The 27,378-nt window shown below is 30.9% G+C and overlaps 1 protein-coding gene across 7 annotated transcripts in view; it reads left to right on the top strand.

The window, feature by feature from the left end:
* The window catches only part of LOC112683283 (protein PTHB1), a 29,366-nt gene extending 2,523 nt beyond the window's left edge, over nt 1-26,843 (top strand). For 2 of the 7 annotated variants that reach the window (XM_025554232.1, XM_025554233.1), the window contains exons 2-15: nt 4,810-5,366; nt 8,960-9,048; nt 10,679-10,946; nt 14,226-14,449; nt 16,658-16,794; nt 16,898-17,072; nt 18,268-18,456; nt 20,180-20,431; nt 22,682-22,841; nt 23,261-23,387; nt 24,212-24,376; nt 24,440-24,571; nt 25,949-26,135; nt 26,562-26,843. In XM_025554232.1, coding sequence (XP_025410017.1) covers nt 5,035-5,366; nt 8,960-9,048; nt 10,679-10,946; nt 14,226-14,449; nt 16,658-16,794; nt 16,898-17,072; nt 18,268-18,456; nt 20,180-20,431; nt 22,682-22,841; nt 23,261-23,387; nt 24,212-24,376; nt 24,440-24,571; nt 25,949-26,135; nt 26,562-26,608 — 2,484 coding nt within the window. In that variant the 5' untranslated portion in view covers nt 4,810-5,034 and the 3' untranslated portion in view covers nt 26,609-26,843. Of the gene's footprint in view, nt 1-459; nt 556-1,598; nt 1,806-4,809; nt 5,367-8,959; nt 9,049-10,678; nt 10,947-14,225; nt 14,450-16,657; nt 16,795-16,897; nt 17,073-18,267; nt 18,457-20,179; nt 20,432-22,681; nt 22,842-23,260; nt 23,388-24,211; nt 24,377-24,439; nt 24,572-25,948; nt 26,136-26,561 lie in introns of those variants that run through there. The other 5 variants (XM_025554229.1, XM_025554234.1, XM_025554230.1 and 2 more) reach the window with 5 other exon arrangements.
* Nucleotides 26,844-27,378: the final 535 nt, after the last annotated feature.

Genomic DNA, 27,378 nt, shown 5'->3' on the forward strand with positions numbered 1-27,378 from the left:
TATTTTTTTTTTTTTTAGGGTGGAATTAACCTTTATCGAAATGATTTGGGCTCAAATAATGTACGATAAAATGGTATATACCGTATACCTTTGTTCGTGGTTATCACAATACGGTATTTGCGAGGGGGGCGATTGGTCCTACGCTCTCCCTAAATTATGTGCCTGTAGATGATTACGTAAAATGGTACTGAAATTGAAAAAGCAGTGCTTAAACCGAGTACGAAAACAATTTAAAACGTCATTCAAACGTTTCACGTTGATCCAAAACAGATTCGTATTTCGCCTGTGGGTCCCACGTGGCTCTGTACTAATTTCAATATCTACCGTGTTTTTTTTTCTCTATTTAATTCGCATGGTTGAACATAAAAGTTTTTATTCGTTTTTAGAAATCAATTTATAAGTATAAGTAAAATGTTATAACAACACTTGCTCTTGTAAGGCTTGAATATATTTTTACAGCTGATGCATTTTTTTCAAAATCATTGGCGGTCACCTCGTGATTTTCTCTTTTCACATAGCTTCAAAACTGTCACGAGTCTGCGACGATTAGCACAGGTATAATAATTATTATTGTTTAACTTTATCGAATGTCTTATTGACTACGAACGCTACGATGAGTTGTAGTATTTTTGGAATGAAATAATGACATTTGCGGTTTTCGTTCACTAATATCGAATAATGTACTTGGTTTATTTTGCTTACGTCCTTATAATTGAATTTGTATGAGTTTTTTTGCCTTTATATCCCACTAAAACTTTTATAATGGGCGCCCGTACCCTTGGAAGTAATTATACTTGCCCTCTACCTAGAGACGTATCCAGAAATTTGGCGCCCATTTTTTCCGCATCCCCCCAATCAAAATTATTTAACTTTTTCCATATACTGAGCGCGTCGGAGCTTGCCTTCCAGTAACCACCCGTAGGCCGTTTAACAGCCTTTACGTTATCGTTATCTTTTCAAGAGCCTTATAATTTATTTGTTACATTTTAGTTTTTAATGTATTCACTTTTTGTATTCTCTGATGAAACCAGTTCCCATTGATTATTTAATCAAAAATTTCTATTGAACCATTTTTAGTTATTAGTAAAAGAAAGCACAGTTTAAACTTTAAACATTATGTTATCTCTATAAATTAGTAACAAATATAAAATAGGTTTATTTATTATTTATTATTATTAAAAAACAATATTTACAATTTACTTATATTTTTACGAATTTTAAGAAACTATAATCATTGATTATTTCATCATACTGTAAACTTTTTGTGATGTCTGATTCAATATTTAATATAGTCATTTAGTCGTTCATCGGTTATTCTCGACCGCAAGTAACTTATTTACGTTTTGAAGGAGAGGTTTTTCGTCGAAAATTTTTGTTCCCCCTCCCATGAATACTTCCAATCTTAGAATATTATCTTAGATAAAAAAAAATTAACCAATTTATATTATTGTTCATCAACATGAAATGGGCCGTGTAAAAATCTGATGCCGCTCCAAAAAATATGCTGCCCTAGGTGATTGCCCCCTCTAGCCCCCCTAAATACGTCACTTCCCTTACCCTTAAATCGTTTTACATATTTTTTCGCTGGCGTTGTACAGTGTTTTGTATGTACAGTATGCACGGACAGAAATCCAGTGAAAATGCGTTCTACATGTAACGGACCAAGCCAAGGGGTATCCGACTCGGGGCCCTCGACGCCGTTTTTTTTTTTGGCTCTCCTCCGCAGAAGACCTATAGTAAAAAAAAGTCACAGTGATATTGTACATCAGAATTGTCATAAAGGCATGACTAACAATATAATATTTGTAAGTCGTAACGTGAATAATTTAATATTTAATAATTTAATCTGCGTGCACAATGTAATCGTAACAAGCTTCAAACGATTATGTATGTAAAACTAAAATATCGTTTTTTTTTTGTCGTTATCGGTTCGGAAAATTTTCGATGTAGCAGTAAAAATTATAGTATAGCCGTTTTCAAGACGTTGACTGTGCACTACGAATATATCACTCGTGGACAACTATATGTAGGTTTGGTATTATGTACATGAATATAGAATATGCCGAGACATAAAGCTGCTGACTCGGGCAGCCGCAGGCGCACAGCCCAGGATTTATTTTAGAGAGATGTTTTCGTTATAAAAATTGATATTATGCATATGCATCCCTCTGAGGTCGTTACGGAACTTATATGCATATCATTGTAGTCGATCAGGCCGCAGGGTATAGATTTTTGAACGCCGAAGAATAAAATTGTATCGGTATAAATACGAAATAAAGTCATAAATATCTGCGGGTACCTGAATATAAAAAAGTAAATACTACCTACCTATAATTATTTTTTAATAATTTTTGTTCGTATAAGTCTTATTAAAAAAAAAAAAAAAAAAATGATTACATCGAGAGATAGATTCTTGTCTACGATTTTGATATCAGAGCGTTCGAAGATTTGTAGACCATCGGCATGCAGGATTGGTATAATAACGATTGCCACTATGTCCTTAGCGCTTGTGTAATCATGCAGTACGCGTATCATGCGCTGTATATCGCAAGACGTGCACGACTTAAAAGATCTCTTTGAAACCGTTGTAATTTATTGCTATTTACAGTGTATATAAGTAATATATTAATTAGTGGTGGGCATATCCGGATTTCAAAAATCCGAATTATTCGGATTTGTTAAATCCGAATTTCACGGATTATCCGGATTATTCAACTCGATTTTGCTGTTCAATGACTCATTTTTATATACTAATAATATTTTAATAATATAACGTTTTGTTAAATTTTCATTATAATAAAATAATTTATTTTACCATACATTAAAAATATTTGTAAGTCTGAAGTCACATAAAAAGCAAATCCATAAATCCGGATAATCTGGATAATTCGGGAAATCCGGATAAGAATTTGATTCAAATCCGGATTTGGATATCCGGATATTCGGATAATTCAGATATTCGGATTTCATGCCCATCCCTAATAGTAATAAGTTATTTTTTTTCTAATTTATTTTTATTTTACCTTGACAAAGATCTTATGGAGTTTAAAAAATGTTAATTTATACGTTTTATATATCTATAATTGTAACAAAATTAATACATTTTTACATAGGTATCTTACAAATAGTTTGTGCACTACCCTATGTAAACCTCACTAGCCGATAACCGTCATGGTTATCAATCGGCGGTGAAAAAATAAACGATATTATAGAAAGTTTGACGAATAAGGTTGCTAGGGAAGACCGTACTGTTAGGTATCTCAGGTAACCCTACTCATGGTACAGTATAGTATATGCTATGTTATTGTGTGTGTTTAAATGTTGCACATAAAAGTGGTATTTGGTTAATTATATAATCAAAATTTAGGTTGAGATAATGTACCACGGTTTATTGATATAACACAGTGAACGAACAAGTGATTTATTATAATAATTACTATTCCCTTGCTATAGCTTAAAACTACGCGAATATTTAAAGAAACGAGTCCCTCATTATATCATTATAATTTCAAATTTCTATGTATTACTGAGAACATATCTAATCTATAAAATAATAATCGTTTACTGTCCAAAAAAGGATGTTTCTTAACTTCTGACCTGAAATCTCTACCGTACCGCTACTCCGTTACACTTGCGAGTTATTTGATTTACCTCGCATTTCTGTACAAACGCAGTGGCCGTAAGGAATAAAGTGGGCACTGGGCAGTCGTTGAGAATGGGACCCTTTGTCGCGTATATCTATTAAATGCAATGGTTCAGAGGGAATATATAGTGTTTGTTCGGCTCTCTGTAGCGCGAACAGTTGTTCAGTTTTCGTTCGTGACGGTTATTTAATTCTTGAGACAGAGGAAGATGGAACGCGGGAGAGAGGGAGATCAGAGTACAGCAAACGTTTATCTATTGTATAAGTATACTATATGAACTATTGTTTCAACTTCTCCGATTCGCAATAATGCTCTCTCGCACCTTTCCGGTTTCTGCGGGAGATGCGTTCAAAGACATCCAATGCAAAATTAAAATTTTAATCTAATTAACCTTTTGGTCGTCCGATCTCCGTAAACTAACAGGTTAAATTACACGTGGTTAGGATTTAAAGTGTACAGCGCATGATCGGAAATCATTTTTTTCCCCATACCTTAAAATCTAACTAAGCACTACGAATCGCTTGTGACAGTTTAAAAACCGAAACGACGAATATCTCCGTGCACGTCGATCAGCCGACCTGTAATTGCAACATGAACACATTGTAATGAACCACGACGGTTACATATAACAATTGGGATTACGTGCAGCTTTACGGTAAACGGTATACGGCAATACTTAATGCTTACCTGTTCAATGTTCCAGCACTACGTACAATTGATGTTTTTGCTGAACTTAAAATTATAATATATTGCGGAGAGCAAATGCACATTGTGTTAGTGAACCGTGGGTTGCTCTTCGCATTGAATCGCGCTGTATGGTGATCGGATGTAGGTGAAAACAACCTGTTGATACGGCTAGGACTAGTCTTCAAACGCGTTCGAAATGAATATCCAAAAAAAACTAATGCTAAATAATTACGAGAAATAATTTTTTCAACTCGTCGGGGCTTTCGACTGAGTAGTGCGCAAAGGAAAACGGTGAACTACAGGGGGTAATTCCACTGCGTAAATCAGTCTGAAAATGTCTACCAAGGTCAGAAGTACTATTCGGTCCAGGCTGGATTCGGAATTCAGTCCAAACAGATCACACGTTTTTTTCTAATTCATTTTCTCCGAACCGATCTTGCCCATGCCGTATAATTTAACGCTTCGTGTAACGTTTTAGATGAAAACTGCACGCCATGAAAATAAAAGACAAGAGTCCGGTTCAGCAATTGTCAACTGAATGCTAACGGGTCGATCGTTACGGACGGCTGGAAAACCCCATACGATAGAGGGGAGAAAAAGGAGACCATTGTCGCTGCGGTCCTGTACCGACGTGAAAAATCGTTCGTAAGAAGAAGAATAAGGGAGGACGAAAAACAAAATCCGTTCGCCTGTGCGCCCGGCCATGTCATTGTTCAAAGTTCGCGACTGCTGGTCCACCGAGTGCGGCCGAGGCACGGAGACGTTCGGATGCGACGGCCTGGTGGTGGACGACCTGTTCGGCGCGGGCGAGGACAACGTCATCCTGGGCAGCTTGGACGGTGTGCTCAGGGTGTACGGCATGCACGCCGCGCCGACCGCGGCCGATTTACATTACTCGCCGTCCGATCTGCTGGTCGAGGTGCAAACCGACAGCCCCGTGCTGCAGGTGTGCACCGGAAAGTTCGTCAGGTCGGTAGACAGTCGCGCCGAGCGGAGCATCCGAGTTGGGTCTCGAGTACTAGGGGCTAAACGCAGGTAGTGTATTAGTTGGGTCGCGGATTTTTATAGGTACTACACTAGTTGGGTCCTGAATTATTTTAGGTATTACACTAGTTCCTGAATATTTTTTGGTAAATACTACATTATACTAACTTCCCATTTTAACAGACAATTACAATTTCAAGTAATACAATTTTTAATATTTTTACCAACACAATTCTAATAATTTATATTTTAATAGAAAAGAAACTAAATAAAAAAAAAAAAATATATAAAAAACATTTTTCACCATACCTATGATCTAAATAGATCATAGACAGTCTTAAGTTTGTTAAAATGGAAGGAAAATTTTAGTATAATATAATCTTTACCAAAAAATATTCAAGAACTAGTGTATACCTAAAATAATTCCGGGACCCAACTAGTGTAGTACCTATAAAAATCCGGGACCCAACTAGTGTAGTATCTAAAATATTTCGGGACCCAACTGGTGTAGTAATTTTAAATTCGAAACCCAATTCGGATGCAGCCGCGCCGTGATAACCCGTAAGACTGTTTCGCGCGTCGAAAAACGTTGAACGTTTCCACCGATATCAATTAGTTGTATCCGGATAGTAATGGAATACATTACATTTTGATGTTCAATGGCTCATTCTTATGTTTATATAAGTTTAATTAACGATTTTCGGCTGAGATAAGTTTATTGGGGGTGATATTCAAGTGGTAGGTGTACAAAATTAACTCAATAGTTCAATAACTTATTTTGGTTATTGATAATAAATTGTAAGACAATGTTTACAATGAGTATACTGTAATCCAATTAACGTAATATTAATTTGTTGTTAAATTTTAATTACAATAAAATAATTAATTTTACTATTAATAAAAAATCGTTATAAGTTAAGTAAAAAAATAATCCGGATATTCGGTTTTCATGTCTATACCTAATACAAAAATACAAAATGCTTTATACGATGTAAAAAAAAAAAAAAAAATAAAAGTTTTTGTCGGTGATGTTATTTTATGATAATATGTGCAGAGTAATACGACAGGTTTCGATTTAAAAAAATATCCTGGCGATTCTACACTCGATGAAGATTCTTCCAATCGAAACCGGTTGTACGTTTCTGTTAGTGTTACAATAGTATTTCAGGCAATAATATTTTTTATTTTATATTTTATTTATATCGTCAATATTAAAAAAGGCATAATCATTTTCAATTAATTATTTATAAATTCAATAATTTGAATCAATTTATAAAGCATAGGTCATTGGTTGGCTGTTTTTATTCACGTGCACATGATAATTAATTACAGATTGTAAACTTTATTAACAATAATTAAAAGAAAAAAAAATATTCAATAATACAATTTAGAGACTAATTTTCGAGCATTCACCATTGAATAATATTTATTTTTATTTTTCATATATTTACATTTTAGTTAACAGCACAAATATTGCGATAGAAAAAGTTATCTATTGGTACTGCCTCAAAGTATACGAGCAGTATAAGTATCCCCTGACTTGGGGATTGATTCTCTTTCGTTGTGTTTTTCGGAGCATTTGTTTTTTTTCATCAGTCACTAAACAATTATTGCATATATAACTTGTTCAAAATAATCGGATATGGCTTTCACAAGTAATCAGACCAACACTCGGAATTTTCACCTTTCTCGCTTCTCCCAGTTCTACCTAAATCTTATCTTACATATATGTCCATTGATAAGAATGGAAATGAACAATACATGCACATTTTTACTATTACTTGAAAAAAAAAATATCATAATAATTATTATTATTATTATAATTATTATTATTATTAATATAATTATTATACTTTACGTATTAATTTAAATGGATATTATGGTAAATTAATACACGGAGAAAAATTGTTTCCGAGTTTTATTTATTTTTTCTTAAGTAATAAAACCCATTGAAAAATCCGTTTAAAAGAAAATACTCAACGATAAAATATGTATACATTTTATCCTGTCAGTCATAAAATCTTTTAACGCCCATCCAACCTTAACTATAAACGCTCACCGGAGTTCTATAAAATAATTCCGAATAATTATTTTTTTTCTGCATAGCCGTTCCAAATAAAGTAATAAAAACATTATAAAAAATATCAATACCCTGGCAAAAAGAAAAAAACATACCTACGTTTTACAAAACATAAGTATGTCCTATTATTTTTATATATTTCTTCGACCCGTATGATGCTATAAACTATAATTTTACGTTTAAATGTCGTCAGCTTCACCTGAACCACATAGACCGTTTCGACTTGTATTCCCGAGGGTATTAAACAGTATTGCTAAAGACCCGAAGTTCCGTTGCATTTTATTTTTGATTTGTAGATAAATTAATCGATGCATATTTTACACTACGATGCGTTGGGAGTTATGGTGATTTTAAAAACTTAAAGTTACGTTATTATAGAATTTTTCATTGGCAAAAAGATGTTGGACAGTGTTTTTTTTAATTTTTTTTACTAGCTGACATAAAAAGTTTAGAGAAGTGCCTGAGACGAAAGCGTACGTGAGCTCAAAAAAAAAGTATTCTGATGAGATAAACTTCCGTTTTAAACATGAAATTTACGAACAGATTGTGATTTATATTGTACAATTGCTTAATTATCTCTTTTTCAATATTTATTTACCAAGATATACCCAAGATTTTTAATATATTTTTTAATGTTTTAAATCGTAAAATATTAGAAAACATGTATCGTATGAAGCAGAACCGTTAAAATTTAACATGGTTATTTTATCAATATTATTGAACACTCGAAAATGGAGTTTATACATATATACAGTTGCTGTAGTGTTATTAATCATAACAAAACGACACATATTATAACAGTAAAATGTACGTTTAATTTTATGCTAATATGAAAATCAAAAATAATCATCAACCCCCGAATGTCGAACGCTGTCTTTTAATTACATTATATAATTATAATAAAAAACGCATTCAAATACGGATTACCTATTAATATCACGTTTTTGAATTGATACGAGATTAAATGTTATCCAATTAAAATTATTATGTAATCTGGTATTTAATTGTGAATTTGTTAAAATTCAAGTGGAATAACGAAAAAATATAAACGTTATTATCATAATTCGAATGTTAATACGTGAAACTATGGAATAATTTTTCTTTTTTTTTTACGTTCGTTTCGTTGGTAAATCGGTTTCGTATTATTTTACTTACCTAACCCGCTTAGTAGGCAATAAATGTTTTAGCCGTCGTGACTTATTGCGACCAAGCAATAACGAAAACACGTCGCGGGTCGTTCATTTGACGGTGAGCTTTGAGTTATGAATGGCCGCGTTGGTAATTCCGTACAAACTAACCGTGGATCATACATTTTCCGATTTGTTCTTTGTTAAAATACGAAATAGTTTAATGACTTTATCCGAATAAAAATCCAATACATGCTTGAACTGCAACAGAGAATTGCAGTGAAATTAAAACAATAATGCGTATCATGATTCGTATATACTGATGTTTACGCAACATATTTTGTTTCCTTTTGTTTGCAGACCGAGACGATTCCTATATGTATTGTCATTTTACGAGCACCGTTTAATATTATACGTTTATGTATTATGTTTCTCAGTTGCTCGCCGAACAAGTACATAGCGGTCCTTCATCCGTTTTCATTAGTCGTGCATGGAGTCAACCGTATCGCTGGATCTACAGATCATGGTACGTCTGGAGAGTATATATCAATATAGTATTATGTTACTGCGCGGTTTACGGCATATGTTGTTTAAGCGAAGCCAAACAAATAAGTATAAAATCTTCAAACGAATTCAAACTGAATAAGTAAAAAAATTGTAAAAACGAAAATTTGATTCACCGAACTCATGCTAGGTACGTGTATAACAAATCAAAATACAGTTTTGTTAATTTCGGATTTTTTCCTCATAAGAATACGTAATAAAAAGATTTTATTTTTATTTTTATTTAGATCATATTTACTTAAATACCTATTTTGCGTGTGGTCTATTACGTACTGATGTGCTTTTTTTTATTAGATATTTCTTGAGCTAAATGAAAAAATTAAACAATATTTCAAACTATAAATTGCGTGTTAATCAATATTTTTAATTTAAATATTCATTAAGCGCGTAAAGTGTTTGCGTGTAATTTAATTCTCTTGCCGTGACTAAAGAGTTTCTTTATGCGTCGAGTAAGCTTTTAAGTTGGTGTTACATAGAATGTGGTTTTACGTATTTTATAATAAATTCTAAATGCCGATAAACTATAATTTTCAAGTATCAAGTAAACACACTTTGATTGTTTTGCACTTCAAAAATCAGTAAAATGAAATTACATTATTTACTATGTGATGTTTGGCAATACTAAAAAGTGTATCCAATAAATTCAGTACATTTATTGTAGGAATAAATTATTAAAACGTATTATATTTTTTATTATATAATCATCAATTTTTTTATGCGCAGTTTATTCTATAAAGCCGCGAACAGATTTTATTTTACAAATCATATTTGGTTCTATTCAAATATACTATACGTTTTGTTTTTGCTTAACGTTGCACGTTAAATTATGTATGGTCATTTATTTAAAGTAAAGATAAACTTTTAATCTTTGATTATTCAAATCGTACACTTAAAATGATCTTAATCAACAGGTGTGCTCTTGGATTTTATTCAGAAACCGTTCGAGATCGTACGTTATCCAAACAAATCAGTATAATAAGTTCGACTGTTTGCGTGCAATACTCGCCTGTCGAATTCGAATCCGAATACCGTTACATTCTTGTTTGTAAGGCTCATCTACATAACACATTGTTGATTGATTTTCGTGATTTCGAAAGAAAACTAACAAACCTTAAACTCTCTTAAAAAAAAAAAAAACCGTCGTCATCAGTTGTCTTATTAATGCAAAGCGTCAGTATTATACTTTTGTGGCCTTTACTGTGGATCGTCGTGGACCTCGTAGACCAATTTTACTCGCTCGTACCGACGCACACTGCGCAAACACATTATACAGGCGACTCTTGATAACTCGAACCTTGATAACTCGAAATTCTCGGTACCTCGAATAATTAAAATCACTCATCAAATAACAATAACACTTAATGTTTAAATAATCTTGTTAAACCGAAAATTAACTTGACAGGTTTTCGATGTATCGAATTTTCTTAACCAAATTTAGTACTAAAAATTGTTTACCAAGGCGATTATTTTTCGCTTATGACTTGTATTGTAATCAACACGTAAAAAAAGAAACGATCGTAAACTGTTTTACAAAATCAGGTTTTAGAAATTTGACCGTTTTATCGACAGTCCGTTTCGATATTTTTTCGTAGGCGATCAGTACGTGTTGGAAACGATGTACGAGCACAAATTCGAGCGGAGTGCCTATCAAGTTATCGCGGGCCCTTTCGGTGGCGGGACGGGCAGCAGAGATTTCTTGTGCGTGATGTCGTTGGACGGCGCTGTTTCGGTGTACGAGCAACAGGCGTTCGGTTTTCGTACGGCCCTGCCCAATTACTTGCACCCGTTCCCTATGAAGTACGTTCGATCTGCGGACGCATTCATTACGTTAAACGCTGACTTCTGTCTGGTCTGTTACAAGTAAGTATGATGAAAAATATATTAGCGAGAGAGAGAGAGAGAGAAAGAGTGAGATGAGTTAATCATTTTTTTTAGATAGTTTTAAAAATTATTTCACCATAATACGGCTATTTATATCCCTGACAATCGTATTAGTAGATTTTTGAGAAAAACGAAAAATTAAAAATTAAATTTATAAATTTCATTAAAAATTTGATTCAATGCTGGGAATGATTTTTTTCTCGCAGTTTACACGTTTAAAATTTTAACGGGTGCCCTTCAAGAAGCTGCTACAAATAATCTTTTAAGTTTGCAATGCAATTTAGACGAACAATAAAGAACAAAGATATGTTTAAATACATTTCAAAAGTAATTTAACAGTGGTTCCGTGTCATTTCCACAAGCAGAATTTATGATATTTCTTAGAAAAATTTTTTCACGTGAACAACGTTATTTTAATAATAATTATTAATAATCGTTCAGAATAAATTAATGTTTGCAATACGGGTAGAACAGTTCTATTTTTGTTATATATTTTCTATAAATAAAGATTCATTGGTAACAAAAGTAACTACCACAGAATAAATTAAATCAGAATGGTCACTTTTAAATGTAAACAAAATTCAGCTACCATATTTTTGGAGTACTAATTACTTATCACATTAAAAGTGATAACATTTATTCTGTAATCGTTTTGAAAACAATGACGTGCATGTGCTTCATAGTTATTATATTGACTCTATAAATATTGTGTATTAAACCTTGTTAATTTCTATATAAATAATTCTCGTATTTATTGTACATCAAAAAAAGTTATTTATTTATTTATAATGGGAGGAGTGAAGTGTGCTGTGAAAGGATGTAAAAATTCAATGAAAATTATTATTGGCATAGTTTTATCACAGAATAAATTAAAATTATTCCGTTTTACAATATTACTAGTAGCAAACTGGCGTATATTTAATGAATTTAAATGATGAATTGAAATATAATATTAAATTTCAATAATTGATTCCATTCCAGTTTCAACTGTATTTCTGTTCATTCTTCAATAGTGTTTAGTTATTTTAGTGATGTTTGATGATATGGAAGAAGCATTATTGTGGTTTACCATAATGTTCCTAATACGAGTGCAGCAGAATTTCGTAGATCAGACATGTTCGCAAGAAAACAAAAAATACCATACGAATCAAATTTTATATTATTTATTAAATATTATAGGTTAATATACCTACTAATAGTAGGTCCTACTATAATATATTATAATTATTAAAAACAAAAAACCGAAATTAAGTTGTTAAAACTATTAAGTAAAGGAGAAAATTAAACCTAAAAAGGACGAAAAGTTGTTCTATACACCAATTTTGTATTTACATGTGACGACATGTCGTTCAACTTCGCGTAAAATGAATCCGCGCCCATCAGTCTTTTGATCCAATCTTGGATTTCATTCCGATTCTATAAAACGTACGATTTACTGTAAACACGCTCCGTTTTACTTGATACGATTAGTCGTGTTCGATAAAACGTACAATAAGTCGTTGCGTGTAAACCGGCCTTAAAAGTAATTTGAAAAGAGAACAAAAATATTTTTTGAAATGAAACAAATGTAGTTATTCCTTTTTGACCACTGTTAAAATTTGTTTATAAAAGGATAAGTTATTTTTAGCTTGGGAAAAACAAGATAAAATACTGGTAAATTTAAAAATATAGAATTTAATTGTATTATTTTGTTGAAATTTGTTTGAGTGTTTCTTTTTTTCTTTGATATAGTGATATTTTAAAACATTAAAAGTGTTTGAGTATAATTGTTCTTCGAAAAAGTTGTGAATTTTGTCTTAATTCCTTTTACCCGGAGACCGTCGGATTATTCTGATAGAAACGTTTCAAATTCAATAACTGAACATATATTATATAAATATCAATAACTTTTCATAAGATGTATGTATCGAAAATATTAAAAATAAGTATTTTATAAATAGTTTTTATATTTTAAAAAGTTTTATTTTATGTAACATATTGGTATAAAACAATTTATTGACACATAAATACTCGTACTATATTTTGAGTTAAATAGCTTAGTTTTAAATTTGATATACATTTAAATTTTGCTATCAATCAAAAGTTATCGATGAAACTGTAAAATTCCAGTTCCACATGGATATCAAAATTATATCAGGCCTCCTACAATGTTTGATAGATCGTACTAGTATAATATTTAGTGCGTTCATTTGTCTTTGGAAGTAGCATTTAAATATTATTGAAATCACTACATTTAAAAAAATTAAATTATAAATTTTATTGGTTGTCATTTGATTCTAAACAGTATATTATATAGTTGATCAAAATTGACTCTAATATGTCCATTATCTTACTATTTTGTAAGCGTACATGATAATCGTTATCCTTACGTAAGATCTAGATCTGAATTTTTTAAAACTTTACCCGATGCCTCGTAGGAAACGATTTATAAATATTTAAAGTTTAGATAAGTGCTGTAGCGCACCGATAATTCCCGAGATATTCCCTCTCATACAGCCATTACACTCCACTCGTCAAAACTTAAGTAATCAAAATGTGTCAATAATTAACTACAGGCTCTTAGACTCTTTAATTTGAAAAATTAAAAAGCATTGATAAAATAGTAAATTTAATGACATTATTTTTCCCGTCAAAACTTTAGTGTAGAGTTATAATAAAATTAAATGTCAAAAATAAAATATTTTTTCAAAACATATGAATAGTCCATGTAATCCGAGTAAAAAATAAATAAACTCCCATGGAAGTACGTATGCATACCATATCGTTGGTTTCGAATTTTTTCAAAACATCCGAGACTCAACCAACCCGGAAAACCTCAGGTTTTAACAAGAAAGTGGGTTTAATGGGTCTTTTTTTTCTATTGCAGTGTACGCTGAAAGGTTTTTTTTTTACAGTAATTCGAAAATCTGTGATCATCGAACACGGACAGTACATATAAACTCGAAGTTTTCCTCTGTTTCTTTCTCTCTCTAAAACACGGTTTTCTCGTGTGCACAGTTACGTTTCGATGTTCGTAGCGCACAACCGGTGTAACGTTTTTTTGAACAATTAAAACTTTACGGAAATAAAATATTAAAAAAAGGTCAAGTATGCATTCGTACACGCGCACGCATACACACACACACACACACACACACACACACACACACACACACACACACACACACACACACACACACACACACACACACACACACACACACACACACGCACGCACGCACACACATATACATATAATGTACTACATGCATTCTTTAGGTACCAGGAGCTAGCGGACCCGAGTCAGAAACAAAAGTGTCCCGTTTGGTCGTGTACATTGGGAGAAACGGTGTGCGATATTCAGACGGCAGAAATAACACCATCTGCGACTACAATACACGTACTGGGCGAACGGAACTACTATTGTTTTCAAGGCAACGGTGTGCTATGGTTTACGAAACGGCTACAGTACACTCCTTGCTGTTTCCACCCTTATATTTTAGGTAATCATAGGGTTTTCACAAACTACTTATTATAATATTGTTCTCGAGTTCGCATCACAATAAATTTACGTGTTCATAGAATTTGAAAATTACGTTATTTCAATCGGTAATGTATTTAAATTTTTTTCAACGGGGGGAGGGGTATGTATTTGATAATATTTAATTAGCTGAAGAAGATTTCACACTCTTACCCTTTATCATCTTTGTATTTCTCAAAAATAAAGCGATTAATACTAATATTACATACATAAACTGATTAAACTCATTTTTCCAAAAGAATAGTAACGACTGATTTAGCATAAAAAATCAGTAACCAAATCTTTTATATTATAAAACACATTTTGTAACTTTTGTTTTATATTTCAAATATTTTTATTTTACGTTTATTGTAATACATGTAATACTAATTTCCTTCTTTTTCGATGTAGCTCATCAATGACCTTATCCAATGAAACTCTTCGATGAATGAGAATTAAGCCGACCTATTTAGTCTACTAATCTCAAAATGTAAATATCTATTACTATAGTGTAATTCAATTTTGATAAATATTAAAGAAGGATAAAATATTTATTTATTTTTTACTTTATCTCAGAACGACTTAATCTTTTTTAAGAAAGAAAATTGTCGTTCCGGAGTTTTAGTAGACACTAGAGATTTTGAGAAGCATGAGAATACTGGGATAACATTTACTATCACAAGTGTCTAAAATGTGCGATCCTGAGAGAAGAATTATGTTTGCCGTAGTTATTTTATGTTACATATTCAATTCATTAATGCTAGTAAAGAAATTAATTGTAAGCAAATAAGAATCAACTAGATTTTTAAATTAATATTTTTTTTTGATCTTTTAACAATAGTGATTCTTGTTTAAAAATACAATTAAATCCTAAATATATAAATATTATGTATGGAATTAAATTTTTTGCACAAAAAGTTGCATAATTCAATACCTTCAAATATTGTTTTATGGTTAATAAACATTGAAATCAGTTGTATTATACAAAAATCAATGTTTGGTGAAAATACTGTGACACAATAGTAATGTTCAATAGAACAATCCCAAATATTTGGATTAGCCTAATGGATTTGTTTAGAATTACGTTCAGTACGCGTTCACCTGTGAAATGTGTTAAAAATAACGGGCGTTTAAACGTCAAATTCTTATCAACGTATTTCTTCTATTAGATTGTCTTAAAAATATGATATTCCTTATTGTAAATATGAATCTTCCCCCTCCCTTAATATGTCACCGATTTAAATAATTATTATTATCGTTCAAGACTCGTATTTATTCCGAAACCAAACGGTTTTATGTACATATTATTCGTCTACATAATGTATTACGCACCTTATTTGTGTACTCGTTAAACCGCGCATTGTTTACGGTCTTACACTACGTGTAAGTATAGTTACATAGGTACACGCGCGTTGTATGTTTAATCGTGTTTTAGCCGATTTTAAACGAATAATTGCCATGCATTGGTCGACGATGGTCGGACCGTTTTTTGGTATATATATATATATATATATTTGTTTTCTTGCTTCTGAAAATTTCAAACACACCGTTTCATTGACTTAGTTTTAGCAGAAGAAAAAATGTACAAACCGTGTAATTTGGGATTCTCGAAAAATTCAATCAGGACCAGACCTCGCGTGGACTGGATGTGGAAAACGGTGTTTAACGGAAAAATGATGAAAAATAGTTTTATTTTAAAATGAAATCATAACAAAAAAAATGCTATTACATTTTTCACAAATTATTAATTATTACTTTATACAAATAAAATAAACAGTATTGTAGTTGTGTGTTTCATATACTTGTTAAGTATTAAATTGTATCGAACAAAGTATTTTTCACATGTAGTGGAATGTGTTTGAATCGCACCGATTTCACAAAGTCAAATATATGGGTACTTTTATTAAATTTGGTCTTTAAAATGTTCCTTTTTCGAGATTTTACATCGACTCGGGTTTACTATCAAATTAATGCATCTATATTGAAGGTTGTCTCTTCGGGTAGACGCGAGACTCTCTTACTGTACACATTTATGACACAAGTGTCTACGACATTATTTACCAATTTAATTTAGTTAAAACTGTAATATTGCACAACTAACGGTATACTCGTATATTTGTTTTCGTTTACCCGTAACAATATCACATAAAAATGTATACAGTTTCTGTTTTTTTTCTCTTTTTTTATTTAGGCGATCACTCCGAAGTTAAAACCATGTGTATGATCGTATCTGATACCGATACTGTTCTAATATACGAACAAACGAAACTTCGATGGTCGGCTAAGCTGTTTTACCGTCCGTGTATCATTGCCAGAGCATCTTTTAAAGTACGTATTTGATATTTTCGTCCATGGGGGGAGGAAATCATTATCTATGCCGGGCTATCTGTCCCGTTTAAACTTAATTCGTATTGTTTGTATTACACGGCAGGCGTTACAAGGCTGTTTGGTACTGTTGTCGGAGACAGGCGATTTGAGGTTTTGTTATTTGGGCACCGAACCCATGATATTTATGGCTCCCGAAAGACCGCCCGAAGACTATAAAGACACTAAGAACCAGCTAGTTCAGTTGAAAAAAGAACTGCAGAACATGTCATTACGAGACGGTGATTGTTCTACTTTATTGCGTTGTTGATTTTAATTTTTTCATGCATACAAGGTCATTGAAAAGACTATAATTTTTTGTGGTAAAAATGTTTTGGATTACGATTGAACCCGTTATAGAATTTCGATAAATTGTAATATTTGAATTACAACAATTTGATGTTAGTGTTAATATAAGTTATGTTCGCGGGTGAGTTAAATTTTAAAATTATAATGAAAAACATAAAAAAAAAGTACGCAAAAAGTTTGTATGAGTTTGGATGGAGCAATTTTTTTATAGCCATAAAGAAATATTAACAGATCTTCAAAATAAAATAATCAAATGTTTCTTTGTTTCAAATCAAAGATATTTTAGTATTTTCAGATACTTTTCTAGCTTAAAAAGTTATTGTTTTAACATTTTAATAACATGGTGCTTAATTGTGTTCCAATAGTGATTTCAATGATCTCAGTTAATCACTGACATATAAGGTTTAAAGATTAACTCATAACATCAATGATAACAACCGGTAGTGTAGCCAGAAAAATATTTTTTTGGGGGTCCTAAATTTTCAATTTTCTCAAATATAAGTACCGACATTTTAATTTAATAAGTCGATTAAACATAAGTTAAATTATAAATTTTGTAATTATTTAGTTTATTGAAACTATGAAAATTGATCAATGTTGACATGATATTACATTATACTTTTGTTTTAAAATTGATTCTATATAATAGATTCTATATAAAAAAATAAGAGAGATATTTCGGAAATATTAAGTCGTTAACCTCCCTCACCCTGGCTACGTCACTGATAAGAACAGTATTGTGTTGTTTTAAATTATTCTATTAGTTTTTCGGTTTATTATTATCCATAAATAATCATAATAATATAGATAATTGCATATTAATTACTCATATATGTTGTAGTAATAATTATGAAAGAAAATAGAAAGATAGCACATTATATTCACACGTTACCCGAATAAAAGTAAAATAATATATTTTCATTACCAATTGAATATGTTAAATCAGAAATAAAATGTTTATAACGCATACTGAGTATATTCATAGTTTTATAGGAAAACATTTATAAATTATTATATCCGTATCGCATTCATTCGTATGTTCCAATGAAAACAATTAAGAAAAAATAAAATTAAAAAATAACTTTTACGTTTAATATTTTTAATGATAATTTTTGCTTTCGTTTTAAGAGGCCGATACTCTACCGTTATTGAAATTGAACACTCGTATTCTGAGCGTACGTTCAGAAGGCCCGCGGAAATTGTGTAACGTCGAAGTAGACGTGACGCCATCTCTAGCCATATCCACGGTGCAAATTACATTTCAAACGATCACTCCACTTGTCATCTTACCAAAGGTTGTACATTTAAAAGACTTGAGTAAGTATGAAAATATGTTGTATTAACATAGAATTTGTAAGATTAAATCTTATTAAAAAAAAAAAAACCTATCCTGTGTAGCATGACAACAAGATATTTTATAATAAGAAATTAATTAAAACATAGAAAATTACGTATAGGCCAATCACAATAGGTATACAGGTCGGAACAAAAATATTTTAATTGAAATATTCAACATTGGCTTCGATCGTTCATAAATAAACTCTACATTTTTTTAAATCGGTGAAACATTTGAATTTAGTAACATGTTGAATTCTGTTATCAGTGTATCTATCATAAATCATTATTTGCTCTTTCTACCAGTACCGGATCTAGAAAATTTATATTTAAAAGTTTTTAATTTTCCAGAAACTTCTGAGCGTCTTGGAGCAAGAATACCCACTTTCCCTCTCCTATATCCGGAATTGTTCTTAATTTATACAACCCTCATCATTTTGACCACTAAACATGATATTTTGTAAATTTTAAAAATATTATTTTTTCATAGTTTACCTATTATTAGTTCTATAAATACAATTTTTGTTAAATAGATTTTTAAAGATCATAACCGGAATCGTACAACCAGGACCAAAATAAAAATTTATATTCATTGTTGAACTGATAAAAATTTTTTTTTACTGAAATCGAACCTAATTAAAATAGTTATAACTTAAACGTGGATCGGATGGAACACAATAATGAGCCGTGATTAACCGATCCGAGAATTATATTTATACGTTAAGACCTGACTAAACTGGACCATAATCAGGTAAAATCCGGACTATACCGGTATAAACCGGATCACTAGTTACTAAGTACAAGGATTGGTTATGTAACCCAAAATTTCTAGTTGTATGTTTTCAACTACACTCTTCATTCTGTTCTTAAATTCTTTACTAGAATAACTATATTAAAAATGTTTAAACTATCGTCTTACTCAACAATAAAGATTCTGTTATCTAAAAAAATTACAAGCATATATTAAAAATACAAAAAAATAAAAAAGTACGAAAGGCAGTGAGCTCTATCCGTTTCTGTCTATACACCATGTGTATCTTAATGTATATTAATCAATCATGATTATTTTTTCATTTTGTGCAACGGATTACTTGTATTAAAAAAAAATAAAAAAAAAAATAAAAGAAATCCCAATTGCGATTCCAATGTCCAGTGACGACAATTTAAGCCATGCAAAACTTTTGTAAATCCTCTGTATTGTTGCCATGTTATATATATAAAAAAAAAAAAACTCTCAAACATTTTTAGTCGAGTAAAAAAAAGAAGTAAAAGTAAACCTTTACCAAAGTAATTCCCGTATCTTTCATCCGACGTTTCTACTGCGGTTAGCTCAATTCGAGCTTTTCAGTTTTAAGAAGTTTCAATAATCCTCTTGATTTGTAGTGGTAGTAGTAGTAGTAGTAGTACGTGGTGCTTAGATTTTGAAGTTCGGTCGGCTATTAGATGACACGTGGTTCAAAAACAGAATTAATATTAAACCCATACACGGATACACGTACACGAGCGACGAGATAGACGTCGTAAGATAATTTTATCGTGTAGACATCATATTTGCAAATCATTCTTAAGCATTTTTTTTTTTAATTTTTAATTTGTCAAACGTACACATATGTATATATATATACGTATGTATTACAACAATAATAAGTGAAACCAAACACGATCGTATGGTTAAACCGCAATGCGTGCACCGATGTTGTTATAGCCGAGACCATGACGATCCGAGCGTTGGCGCACAGGGACGACGACGACTCTGAGTCCGTGGTTTCGTCGATGGAGTGCACGACGTACGCGTATTACTCAACGGCGTCGGACGAGCTGGGCGTGGTGCAGCAGATCGTGCGGCTACCCCTTTCGCTGGCCTACGAATCGCACCCGACGCCACCGTCGGACTTCAGTTGGTCGGCCAAGATCGTGGTCGACGAGACCCCGGTAGCCCTGAGGACGCTGTTCAACGGTACGTCACGACCAAACAACGCGCACGCCGATGATTGTTTTACTTTTCGCGTCTTCTCGCGCACGTCCGACCAACGCAATCGCAGTCGTTTTCAACGCGTTCCGAGACGGTTTTCAGACGTTTTCAAAACATTATTACTTCTTTTTCTTTTTCGCCTATTTCCCAACTATTTGGGGTTGGCCGTCCTTGTCCGAAATCTTCATTCATACATCCCCTACGTTTACACTGACAGTCCTCGTATCGTTCTCAATCGTATCTAACCATCTATTTTTTGGTCTTCCTCTTTTCCCTTCGACGTTCGTTTTCATAACAACTCCTACCGAATTGGTTTCATCTCGCTCGTCGCATGCCCAACAAATTGAAAAAATAATTTTTAACACATTATTATTATTATTATTATTTTACAAGACTTTTCGGATGGATGAAATGCGGGAGAAAAACTGAAAATAATTTTTTCATGCGCAGTGTTCCAACACTAACACGGGTACTTTTTAACGGTACATAATAATCTACAACTTTGAAATTTCAATAGAAGTTCTGTTTCATGCCGTTGATTTCATCAGGTTTTCAATTCCATAAAAACATTTATGAAATGACGTTTTTTTTTACTGTACACCAAGAGTGTTTACATAACATTTTACTCGGCCCGAGCACGTTTTTGTTTGATTATACACTTTTAGTTTATCCACTCTCCGTTAACACCAAACAAATATTTCGATGTCGCACTATGAGGTACGATTATCGTAATATATTTTTTCTTTAATAATATTAATCGTAGTTGTTCTGGACTTCTGCTGTATAGTAGATATTTTAGATACTATTTGTGGTGTGTATATGTGGAAAAGAGAGCGAGAGGTATGTTACATGACCGTATGCAGATAATGGATAAAGGTATCATCTATATGATTTAGTTATGTGAGAAGTTAGTTAGTTGCAAAATAGTGCAGTTTATATTTATATTTATTGAAGTGTTATCTTGGACAAGCCGAGGGTGAATCATAGATCACGAACGCTTGTTTAAAAAATTAACTAATTAGTACACGAAAATCAGGGTTAGTCTCGGTCATTGGTATACGGTTCAATGGCTTTTGAGTCGGAATCAGATAATATTCGAATTTTATTCGCGTCTGAAAACAAATAAACAATATGGCGATTTGACGGTGAACGGTCGATAAAAGTTATATTATTCCAGTAGTTATAACAAAAACATTATTACGTTCGCTACTCTTAACCTTCACGAATTTGATGATAGTGTTCTATTAAAACGCATTGCCACAATGTGTACATTGTTTCATATATTTCGGTATATTGTTAAAAAATAAACGGAGATTTTCATCATTTATTCGAATGTTTAATGTAAAACGCAAATTATAAAACCTTAGTTTTTTTTATATAAAACGGATTTTAATTAGAATATTAATTTTTTTAAACATATTACTACAAAGTAAATATTTTATATAAAAATCGATTTAATTAGGTGTAATTAACAATTATACCAGTTAATTTAACTTTAACTTAAATTAAAAGCTACACGAATGTCATTTGGTAGCATGTTATGTCATAATATGTCAAGTTTTCTCGACATTTAAGTATTAAATTATAATACGGTGAAATATAATTACAATAGTGATTTATTATGAGTAGTAAAAATTATAAATATAATGAGCTTTGTAATAATTTAATAATTGATAACGATGTAATACTATTGATATGAAAAACATGCAAAATATGATAAATATGAGTAATATAAAATGTGATCAATATTTACAATTGATTTTACTATTACGACATTCAACGAATATAATATGTATTAATTAGATCTTGAATGTGATTTAGAAGTAGAATAATGGTTTTTCTCCTTCTTCAATTATTTTTTTTTATAATAACTATCACGCAAAAAGTTGATAAGTCAGTGTTGAATACTGGGATCAGATTGTATTATTACCGTTATTAGTAGTTATTTTCGTAATTTTACATTTTAAATGAAAAATTAAATATTTTTTTTCTCTACTCAAGTATATTATAAAAACGAAGAAGAACGTGAGCAACGTCATTTTCGCGTTAGTTACTTATTATTAAACGAGTAAAGTGCTCTTTGACTTGTGAAATGAAAGATCTCCGTCTCCTCCGTGTCATGGCATAGCACACACAACTCGAGCGTGCTAGTTATAATTAAAAAAGAAAAATTTACTTATGGGTGTCAAATGAATCACATTATACATTTTTGTTGCTGAATTGTTTTTCGCGCAGAGTTCGTTGATTCATCACCATCGGAATTGTGTTTTCGAGCAATTCCGGGTTTTAATGCGAAATACGTCTGGGTTACCGCGGTACCTGCAATCCGCTCTTATGAAATACGGTCATCGGGTTCCGAGTATGCGAATGTCGTTTTCGAAGAGATTTTGTTCAGGTGTGTTAAACTCGTGACAGCGTATTAAGAGGATGTGATATTAAAAAAAAAGGAGAACATTATTTATGATGCAATGTGTTTGATTTACCGATAGTTTATTTCAATATTTTTTTTCCCTAAATAAAAAAAACATAAAACTCAACAAATTTTAACATATTATAGGATACATTAGAATCCAGTTATTTTTACGGAACAATAAAAACATTTCATCGTCGATAATGTTCATTTATTTATATTAAAATCAAATTAACAACAGTGTGTCCATTATAAATGTACACTGTGTTATGATTTTGTTTTTCACAGAAAAGTATTTTTAAGATTGAAAATGACGAGTGTAATACGTCCTCCTAATACAAATATTCTACTAGAGAATGGCTTAATATCGTGTTTGAAAAAATAAAATTTATTTTTACTCTTAGGCATAAGGAATACTATAAGAGTAAAGCATGTACCGTGCGCTGTGATAAAAACGAAATTCTCGTCGCAGAATTGTACAGGATAATCGAGGAACATGTGGTGCTCAAAGAAAAGCTCCAGTTCGTAGAGGTAAATTAAAATATTTTTAATTTTCATAAGTACACTCGTTTTATGATAATCAAGGTGCATATCACACTCAACAGAGTTGAGTTTTTGTACTACAACTGACATAATAAGATGCTTATCGGTGTTCAGTCATGTGATCACGAACGTGTAAGATTCTTTTATTCCAGATTGATAGTCGATAAAATGGAAAAGTCACGAATAAGAGAAGAATGTATGGAAATTACATTTTTATTTATTTATTTATTTATTTTTGTTAACTCATTTTTGGGCAGTAAGTATTCTCCAAAATATCTCATAAGTATAGTAATAATATGCGGTACTTCAAAAAGGTTATACATTTCTATACAATAGTTCTCCGAGACAGTTCTAATATAAAGCAATAACTGAAAATAATATTGAATAACATTGTAGTCAAGTGTATGTATATGTATTTTGTTCTTTTGATAAAATAAGTAATTTTGTGTTACGGCGTAAACATCGTTTGTCGTCATGAATGTACCCAAATTGCCTATACGAAGCGCCGTTATTATTCTTTGTTGACTGACGTAAAAAACGACCAATAGTTTAGTCCACATCCTTTGTACCTCGACGATAAATTAATAAAAGTAAAATTAATCAACGGATTGAATTTCGTGTAACTAAAGGGATAAAAATAATTTATTATGTGATGCGCATTGGTTTATAAAAATAGTTAAATTATTGATAAAATATTCTATATTATGTGTTAAAACTTTTGTAGAACAATAAGACATAATATTGTAACTATAAAAATAATAGATATAAACTGTAATTTGATAAGTTCACTGTATATTGAAATTTTTTTTTAGGATGAAACGTCGTTATTATGTTCACAATATCGAGTTATACAAAAATGCTTGTTTAACAAACTTAAAGAAAACACTGTGCAATCAGTATCCGGACTTAGCATATTGATTGATGATACGCATGAATCATTAATGGAGAAAACTTCTGAAACAAAATTAATCCAAAAGGTGGGTGGCGCTGGAGTGTGTAAAGTGTAAACATTTATTTACGTTCTAATCGTATTTTTCTAGGAATTGAAAGTTAAATTTTCCGATTTATTGTCTGTAACGAGGTTATTGGTGAATATGCTCAGTTTGTGTTCTAAAAATGATACAATTCTTGAAGAATTCAAAGAAACAGTTGTATACTCGACCGAAAACCAAGTAAGATTATTGTAACGTTCTTCGTGATAAATTATTATTTTATAATTAGGTTTATTTTATGAAGGTTTCTATTTAATCCATTTTTTTTTTTTTATATTACTACACTTATTTTTAAAACAAAAATTTGCATGTAAACAAAATTGAAATATAAAAATAATAAACATTTATTTTTTATTTTTGACTAAATAAAAACATTTAAAAACCGATATAAATTTAAATATTTCGATGATTAATACAAATTAATTTGAAAATTATTAATATATAAGAAATAAACAAATAGTTTGTAAATAAAACTAAATAAATAAATGTTCAGCCTGTGGAATATTATATTATATTTGTAATTTAAGACCAGTTCCGAATTGAAAATTCATCGTCATGTTTGTAAAAATTGAATTAAATTGCGACTCAGTAGAAGTTTAAAAATATAACAACACTTCAGTCTAAGGATTTATTTATTTATTTTTATATATATTAACTGTTTGTTTATTTATCATATTTATAAATTAATTTACGATTCTTAACCATTAAATCATTTTTAATATTTATTTAATTTTTATTATTTTATTGTGACCAACTATTGTTATAATTACTGTTATTTATATCTTCGAAATTATATTAAGCCCCACTGAGAAGGCTCGTGTGAGGATTTAAATTGTTGAATAGATAAATGAAATCACAAACTATTTAAACGTTCATTGTTATTAGTCTATAGTCATACTTGCAATCATCGTAACTACGATATTTTGATTGAGAAATATAAATTTGTACGCTAGTGAAGATGATAATATCCTTAGTAAAATTTGCATATGGTTACAATATGAGGTAACAACTTTTAAAATAAAATTCACTCAGGCGTTTGCTTTGAACGATTTGCGAGCATTTATTCGTTTAAACGTTGCACGACGTTTTAATAATACTACATAGTAATAAGTACACAGATCAAATTTTATTGAAAACGTGTCTTATTACTCAGAGTTGTAGTATTAAATAAATTTCAGGTTTTGAGCCGTGAGCTCGTCGATTTATTATTTTTTTACGTTTTGTTATAAATAATACCTTATTTATCTTTCAGAACGAATATTATAATTATAATAATAATAATAATACATACTTATTTTTGAATGATTCAATGAGTGTTATTTTCATCACATTATAACTCTGCTGTGTATATGTAGATGTTATAATAATAAAAAAATATTACATGAATATAAGATTTATGAAATTTGAGAAGAATAAATTCTTCTTTACATTTTTTACATAGAAATGTTATAGCAGACAGACACACATACGTACATTATAATATTTTATTGTATGCGTAAATCATAAATATAATTTAGTTACGATAAATATTACAATATTGTTATTTTGCATGAACAGAATTGGGAAGATATAGTTTTACAATCGTTGAGTTATTTGATCGGTAACAAAATTACGCTGAACGTCCATAACGATGTACCAGCACATCTTATTATGAGCTTAAAAACATTAATTGATTTTGAAATAAAACGCATAACGACTGTCAATGATGAAGTACCGAATAAATTGAAAATAGAAAATTCACGAGGTACGTTGACACTCGTGTATTTACATACATTTTATCATAATTATTATTATGATTATTATTACATTACTCATACGCTTTATTTAAATAATTTAAATAAATATATTCATTCCTTAGTGCATTACATTGTATCGATTTTAAATATGGGCATGTTATCGTTATTTCAAAAAATAATAACACCATTAGTATAGAATATACTTTTAAATTATTTATTTCTTTTGCATTAAATTGTATGTTAAACAATTAACATTACTCTTACACATTTTGCTTATATTATCTTGTCACTTAGTTTACTCATTTATATTAATAATTCGAAAAACTAAGCTGGTGTACTTTTAAAAATTATAATTTTTCATTTAACCCAGCTGAATAGCACATTGTTATCGTATTTTCCAAACAAATTTGGTTTTTAATTTTTAAATTTTTCAGGAGCTGTATCGCCTATTCCAGAGTCCGAAGAAGATTTCTACACTTAACTAGATCTAAATATAAATAATATATAAAATATGAATTACGCGTCAACAATATTCTTATTGCGTTAAAAAAAGATTTATGTCACGAAATAACGTTGAGTGTATGATGAAAACGATACGTGCTTCTGTTTTTGTATAGTATGCGTTTACTTATTTTTTATTATTTTGTGTGAATTATATTTGCGTAATTGAGTTTTGCATAATTAAAATGTAACAAGTTTTGTTGCAACGAAACGAATTGAACTGATGTATTTTAATCTCAATCGTGTACGCTCAAAAACAGTACGACTCGACATTAATTATGAATACACCGGTACTCGAACCCGTTCGACAGTATTATTTATCGTTTGTAAACTACCCACAGTAATATCGAACGTTATTCGTTAGTAATTATAACGATGAGTTCGTATTTTATTATTGATAAAAATCAAAGACACATGGCACGAGGAATTTTTTATTTTGACAGCGACGACTGTTTACCGACGATTTCCGTGAGACGAACAAAACTGCAACACAAAAACAGACGGCGTTTCGCGCGAAGAAGGTTTATCGTTCCAATGATTAAGGGATGGTTAATGCGTATAGAATAGGTGGGTGGATTTAAAGCTCTGATTTCAAGAGATTTGCGCGTAAATACGTAGGTAACGGATAGACATTTTTCATCGGGATAACGGTACACCGCGAAAACGGAATAGATGTTTTCGTGTTGAAAATAAAACAATTTTCAGTAGCCACGAAATATTATTTTTACGGAATGCATAGCGGACTCGATA

This window comes from Sipha flava, unplaced genomic scaffold (genome assembly GCF_003268045.1).
Source record: "Sipha flava isolate LNK unplaced genomic scaffold, YSA_version1 222_pilon_pilon, whole genome shotgun sequence".
Taxonomy (NCBI): Eukaryota; Metazoa; Arthropoda; class Insecta; order Hemiptera; family Aphididae; genus Sipha; species Sipha flava.